Source organism: Galeopterus variegatus, unplaced genomic scaffold (genome assembly GCF_000696425.1).
Source record: "Galeopterus variegatus unplaced genomic scaffold, G_variegatus-3.0.2 Scaffold5562, whole genome shotgun sequence".
NCBI classification, from domain to species: domain Eukaryota; kingdom Metazoa; phylum Chordata; class Mammalia; order Dermoptera; family Cynocephalidae; genus Galeopterus; species Galeopterus variegatus.
Genome location: NW_007731673.1, coordinates 8131 through 15188, shown reverse-complemented (window position 1 = coordinate 15188; position 7058 = coordinate 8131). Strand labels below are relative to the sequence as shown.

Below are 7058 nucleotides of genomic sequence, written 5' to 3'. Positions count from 1 at the left end.
GTACAGCAGGCGCGCAGGAGATGCGGGACTTCATGCGCGAGCTGCACGGCGCCTGGCCGGCGCTGCCCTTCCACGACCGCCAGCGCCGGTGAGTGGGCGCCGGGCCGGCCGGCGCGTCTCCCGCGTCCTGCCTCCGCCTGTGCCCGCGCACCTCCGCCTCCGGGCCGGGGCTCGGCTCGGGCACACCTCAGCCTGCTTCGACTTCCCTTCAAGAACGGGGGGGCTCAGACTAGGTTCGCAAACCCGGAGCGTCAGAACCCCCAGCGGGGCTCGTGGAGCACGACGCTGCCCCCCGGAACTTCTGACTCAGCCGCAGGGCCGGGGCTCCGGGCATCTGCATCGTGAGGAGCCCCGAGCGGTCCTGATGCTGCAGACCCCGGGCTAGTGGGCGGGAGCCACGGGGAAGACCACCGCCCCGTGTCTGGGGCAGGCGGGGGTGACCCGGGAGGCCACCAGAACGGTGACAGGCACCCGCAGTGCCGGCGGTGGGGAAGGCGCCGGGAGGGCCTCGGGTGCCGGCCCACCTCGCGGTTTCGTTTTAACTGGCAGTGATGGAGTTTCGTAACTATACAGGCGTAAAATTTATTACTGTAAATTTCATTACTACAAACATAGGAAGAACCAGGCAGAAGTCGGAGGTGACAAAAATGTCCTCTTTGAAGGGACCTTGGCCCCTCCCTTGCTTTAGACCCTCAGCTGTGCTGGATTTCGGAGTTTGTGAATGCACTAGAAGGTCAGCTCAGTGCTCGTGGGCTCCAGGAGGGGAGCAGGAAGACTGGGGCGCTTTGGGGGAAACTATGGCAGGGCTACGCATTGTCCAGCGTCCTGGGTCTCCTTTGGCGTAAGAGTCCAAACTTAGGCTTAAATCACACTTGATAAAGCTCATTTTCCCGGCCACCCTCCTAGTAGGTGCTAGCGTGAATTTCTGGGTTTTGCTATAGAGGCTGGCCTCACATTTCTCTGGGAACTATCATTCAGTTGTGGCATTACCCCCCAAATTAATTATCTTGAGATGACATTTCTTCTGAAAAATGTAAAATGGAAGCTAACTTTGGAAAATTCCACAGAAGACTAATTAAGTGGAAGAACTCTGATTATTCGCCCAAACACATGCTTTTTGGTGATTCTGAGTGATGAGAGGGGCGGTCCAGGCAGGAAGGCTCTGCCTTTGACGTGGGTGACCTGCTGCCTGGAGGTCCCCCTCACACCAGGGTGATGAAAGTCTTATTGCTACTAAATCCAAGTGACGGTTGATTTACTTTGCAGAGATCTGTTATAGAATCACTTCAAGTGGTGTGCTTTAAAATACGATTTGACTTGCTTAGCACTCTAGTTATACGTGGCTTTTGAGAGAACACACTTTGTTTTGAAAGTGAGACGGTAACGGTGGTAGTCATTAGGCTGGAGCCCAGCTCTGGGATTTACCCTGGGGTGCCGAGGCAAGTGATTTTATTGCTCAGCATAGTGATACATCCAGTGGTTGTTGCCAGGCTGGCCTGAGACATGAAAGGGCTGTTGTCGCTGGCTGTGTGCCAGCACTCTGGTCTATTGCCCTGTATCACAGCTGTCGCTGAGGCAGAGTCCAGCTCTCCTACCTCTGGGCTGTCTTTCTGCCCTGGCTCACTTCCTCTCGGAGGAGGTGGGGGGTGAGCCTCAGTCCCTAGCGGCACATGGACTCGCAGACTTGCTCAGAAGCGTGTCACTTTTGAGGCCTTGTAAAACTCTCTTCTGTGTCCCCTGATGATCTGTCCAGAGTCTCTGAACTCCAGCTGGAGCGGATGAGCAGCTGTGGGCATGGGGTGGCCCTGCGCTCTGGCCATTTCGGCCTTCCTCCTCAGAGGGGATTTTCTTTTTGTGAATTTAGCTGTTTGTCCCTAGTCCTTTCCAGACTGAACCTCATTAACCCCGTCGCTGCCATGTATAAGTTAAGAAGTGGGATATTCTGTGGGAATTGTTGGAGATATGCCCTAAATTCTGCTTCTCCCAGCCTGGATTTGTGGGGTCACATCACGAGCAAAATGGAAATAGCCACCACCAGGAACAACTAAAACGTGTACCTAGCATTCGGGAGGCATTTTGGGAAGTTGTTAACTTGTATAGAACACAAGGCTGTGTAGCTGGTGCTATTGAGAGGTGTGGCTCAGGAACTCCACATGGTAGGTGGGTAGTGATGTGACCCCCTGCTGCCTTCCTGCAGAGGCCTAAGTGCGTCACCTGGCATCTGCCAGATTCCTGGTGCACCACCTGAGTTGAGGGAGGAGGAGAGGAAAAGTAGCTTCTGAAGATATCACTCTGTGGCGCCCTTGGGTTTACCCGTGGCATGGCTGGAGGCACCTGCAGGGAGGAGGCGTCTGGAGCTCTCACCTTGTCCTCAGAGTTGCCTGGATGTTGGCTCTCCAGTGCCCCCCACACTACACAGCACCCAGTGCCGCCTTCAGCCCAGAGAGGCAGCTATTTACTGATACCCTGAAACTAGAGATGTGGGCACTCGGCTGGAGGTGTCCATTCTCTGCCCAGGTGCAAGTGGGCTGAGAGGATTCTTAATGTAGGGACGGCGCCGGTGACAGGTGCTGACCCTCAGGGCGAGCTTTCATTCTGTCCCATCTTCCTTCCCTTCTTTACTGGGTTTATGGGCAAAACTCATTATCTGTCCAGGAATGAAGTAACAAGTTCTAAATTCACCAGCATGAGTTCCCGTCACAGGCTGCTGTTACAAGAGACACGGTCTACAATGATTTTATATGATTTTATAATGACTGTCTCATAACAACCTTCTCCCTACTTGGCTCTGGAATGTCTGCGGACCCTGAGGAGGACTGGAGGGGGCCCGTCCCTCCTCCTGCCTGCTCAAGATCTGACTGCTGACTCCCTGGCCAAGGCCGGTGCTGGAATACCTCGACTTCCAGACCGACAAGTTAAATTTGATGGAAAGAAAACTGGCCAGGACTTCATTTCTTGGGTTGAGAAGGGCTTGGGGAAAGCTTTGGGCTTAGTGGGGAAGAGTCAGTGCTCATGCCTGACTCTATCTTTCCACTGCCTGCCTCCCTCCAGCCCTGGGTTCCAGCTGCTTCCCTCCCGGGGCCTCTGGACTCGACTCATCCACTGAGTCCACTAATTCTGTGGCTCCCAGGTCCTTCTCTTTCTCATTGCTACTTCCTTCATTTGGGCGCTGGATTGTTAGAATAATCCCCTAACTGATCGCCTAGGCCTCAGTGTCCTCATCTAATTAGCTCTTGGTTCAGAGACAGATCTGGTCTGGCCACCCCTTGCTCCACCTCTCCAGGGGTTTGCTGAGTTCCTGTTGCCAACAGGATAGAGCTGGACAGTTCTTGGTACCCACAAGGCTCAGGTTGGATGGGTGGTTGGGCCAAGTGAGCAAAAGCCACAGAGAGATCTGCTTGGCAACAGTCTGCAGCTGGCTGGAGTGGAAAGAGAGGAGCCAGAAGTTTCCATGGCAACCAGAGCGTGGGTATGCCAGGAACATAGCTGGGGTAGGTGAGGGCAGAGACTAAGGCTGCAACAGTCCTGAGGACAAGGAAGAACTGGGCTCTTGGATTTTCCTGAAATGGTTCAAGTATTCCTGAGTTACCGTGACTTCCAAAGCGCCTTCTATTCTCTTTGGACACAGTTCAGCGCCCAGAGGGGGTTGAGATGACTTCAGGCGAGGAGGCTGGTTATTTGCCTCTCCTGTGAGATTCCAAGGTTACATTTCTCCCCAGCGGCTGCCGGGGTGGAGATGTGAGGGCTGGTATTGGATGTCTGAGGCTGGTATTGGATGTCAGCTGTGTGAGGCCTTGATTTAATGTTGCAAGTGATTGAAACAACAGCAACAACGGCAAGTCTGAGAGCTTAAACAATAAATGTTACAGAATGGCTTACATGAAACACCCAGCAGCCAGGCGCTTGTCTCACGGGAGGCTGGAGCCCCGAAGCATGCAGTTTCGTGCCTTTCCTTCTGCCATATCTGCTTCGTGCTCAGGCTGCAGAGTGGCTGCCTAGCATATCCAGTCTCTTTATGATGACAGAATGCCTGCTGTGTCTCAGACTGCACATCCTCACACTTTCCTCTTTTCTAGAACCCAGGCAAGTGTTCTGCAGAGCCTCACTGGTTCTGAGTCTATTAGCTACCCATTCTTGTACTGCTGAGTAGCAGACCACAGGCCTCCTACCCGTGCTGTGGAGGGCACTGTTCTCAGCCTCCCCTGTCCGCCTGCCCTCCCCTCCCTCCTCCTAGTCAGTGGAGGGGATGCAGAAAGCTCTGAGAGGCTCCAGCAGGGCCGGCAACCCTGAGCAAGCATGAACCACCAGGTTCCACCCAGGGTCAGAGGTGGGGAGACTGCATTTCTCACCAGTTGCCATGTGATTCTGATGCCGCTGGTCTGGGGACCCCATGCTGCTCCAGACGGTGCTGCTCCAAGGATGGCCTATGGACCAGCATCACCTGCGAATCTGTCAAGAATGCAGATGCTGAGTCAGACCTGGGTGTGACGCTGCTGCTGTGGGCGTCCTGACCCCTCACTACCCACCAAACACCCTCCAGGGACTACCCATGGCCTTGGGGTTGACAGAGCCCCACTGGGCCTGGCCCCAGCCAGATCATCTGCTTGCCTTTCTGAAAGGTGATGGGTGCTGTCCTGCCCCTTTATCCCACTGCCTAAAGTGCAGGCGCTGAAATAACCGGTTTGCTCAAACTGCCAAAGAGTTATATTGGGCCGCGGGTCACTTTGCTACAGTCTTTATGCAAAGAGCTGTTTGGGTTGTTTCCCGTTTCTTCATGTTTTTGGTTTTGCTTTTGGGAAAAGCTAATTTCTTAGGCATTTCCAATTTCAGGTGTTGTGCAGGATCATAAAACAGTAGAGAGGGCCATTTCCCCTGCCACGCTTTCATGCCTGCTGCCGTGGAAAAAAACCCTGCTATCCAGAGGGAAAGTGCTGTGGATGTTTTCATAACCTGCATCGCTGTTACACATATAACATGCGGTTATTTCATTTTTAAACTCATTCTTAAAAATGATTTCTTATTGGTTTCCAATTTCATTACATTATGGTCTGATTAAGAGAGCTGTACACTACTGATCATTTGAAATTTATTGACTGCTTTTGTGACCGAGAACATGATCGGTTTTGTCACTGCTTCATAGATGTTTAAAAAGAGTATTCCCTCTTTTCTGAGTGTAGGGGACTAAGTATTTTTTCCTGCGTGAGGGAAGGTTTGTCTTTGACCTGGGTGCCAGAAATCAGTAGGAAGACCAAGCGGACAGGTGAAGGGGCAGATTTGGTAATAGGAGGGTCTCAAGTGCCTTCTTCCTTCCACTTAGGCTCACAATCCTGAGGGTGACAGATCGAGGCAATCAGATTACTGTTACCGAGAGGCCCTTGCAACCTGGCGGTGGTACACAGCAGAGAGGTTTCCACTCAGCTGCCCTGTCTTGAGGGAGGTAATCCCGGTGAAGGTTGTGGGGAGAGTTGCAAAACTAAGAAGGCAGATGCTTCTTTCCCTAAATGAATACAAATAGTTTTGTAAAGAGGCCAATCACGGGGTTACAAATGGTGGGAAAATGTAGCTAAGAAATGTTCCATCCGTAATAATGTTAATCAGTGCATCATTGAATCTGTAGGGAGGACAGTCTAATAAAGCTTTGGCTTTATTTGGAACTCATGGAATTTTGAATATTACTGTTCTATATGCCTGATATTTTTCAACCTCTTGAGATGTGGACAATGATAAAAAATAATCGGGTTTATTTGTGGGTTTAGAACTGCACTGTCCAATACAGTAGCCATCGGCCACATGTGGCTCCTTAAATTTAAATTAAAAGTTAGTAAAAATGAGAAATTCAGTTCCTCAGGCACACTAGCCACGTGTGGAGGGCTCCACGGCTGTATGAGGTTGGTAGCTATGGCACTGGGTAGCACAGATACAGAACAGTCCCTTTATCTCAGACAGTTCTCTGGGACAGGACTGGCTTAGAAACTATGCTAAGGAGAAGGAAAGGAACTCACCTCTTAACAGGAGGGAGCTGGGCAGCGGGCTGGGTCAAAGCTTGGGTGGTTTCCTTGCCGTGGGCTATGCTGTCAGCCAGTCCCAGGAGCCCCTTCCCTGCAGGCGTGTGTGCGGAAGTGCTGACCCTTTGATACCCCTCTTCTCTCCCACAGCGAACTGAAGAAGAGGTACAACATCACGGCCCTCCCCAAGCTTGTGATTGTGAAACAGAACGGGGAGGTCATCACCCACAGAGGATGCAAGCAGATCCGGGAGCGGGGCCTGGCCTGCTTCCAGACCTGGGTGGAGGCGGCCGAGGTTCTCCAGAATTTCTCTGGTTGAATTGGGAGGGATCTCAGAGCCCCAGGACAACAGCTTCTCCTATGGCACAAACACCCAGGGAGAAAAAGGGAGCGTGTTTGCTTTCCTTCCTCTGCTGCAGTGATTTCATTTTCCTTCAGAGCAGAAGCTCTAAGCTGCAGCAGAGAGTGAATGTTGCTCAGGAAAACGTGCTCTCATTTTGACTCTGCAGCCTTGTTTGTAGCCATTTTTATTATTCTTTGCATAGCCTTGTCCACCTGCGCTTCAGGAAGGACCCTCATATATTTACACTGAGCTGTTGGAAATCTATGCAAAACATTAATTCGTACAGTCTCTTCATGTAAAATGATATATTTATTGTTCTGTTTTCTGGTGACCTATCTATGTTAATGGTATGCTTTCACACCTATATTTAAAGTTGGCAGACTGTGTGCTTTAATAAACAAATCTATTTCCACCCTGAGCAGCTCTGATTTCCTTCTTTCTCATTCCAAAGCAGGTGCCAGTAGGAGGAAAATGAGCCCCTTGGGAAATACCATCCTTACGCCCTTTGTTTTGTCAGAGGTGGTAGTTTTTAATTGCGTGTTCTTGGAATTTTTTTTTTTCTTTTCTCACACTTATTTTTGATAGCATTGTAATATCCTAGAAAGAAATGAAATTTTCACAGCTACACATTCACGGCTCAAAGATCAAACCTCAACATTTCCTAGAAGTTGGTAATCCATCCACGTAAGCAAAAAACCACCATCCGATTT

The 7058-nt window shown here is 51.1% G+C and overlaps 1 protein-coding gene across 1 annotated transcript; it reads left to right on the top strand.

The window, feature by feature from the left end:
* The first annotated feature begins 8 nt into the window (after window positions 1–8).
* On the top strand, window positions 9–6766 carry NXNL2 (nucleoredoxin-like 2). The gene is made up of 2 exons (XM_008589635.1): window positions 9–88; window positions 6156–6766. The coding sequence occupies exons 1-2, from the start codon at window positions 21–23 to the stop codon at window positions 6322–6324; spliced, it is 237 nt and encodes a 78-aa protein (XP_008587857.1). The 5' UTR covers window positions 9–20; the 3' UTR covers window positions 6325–6766.
* Window positions 6767–7058: the final 292 nt, after the last annotated feature.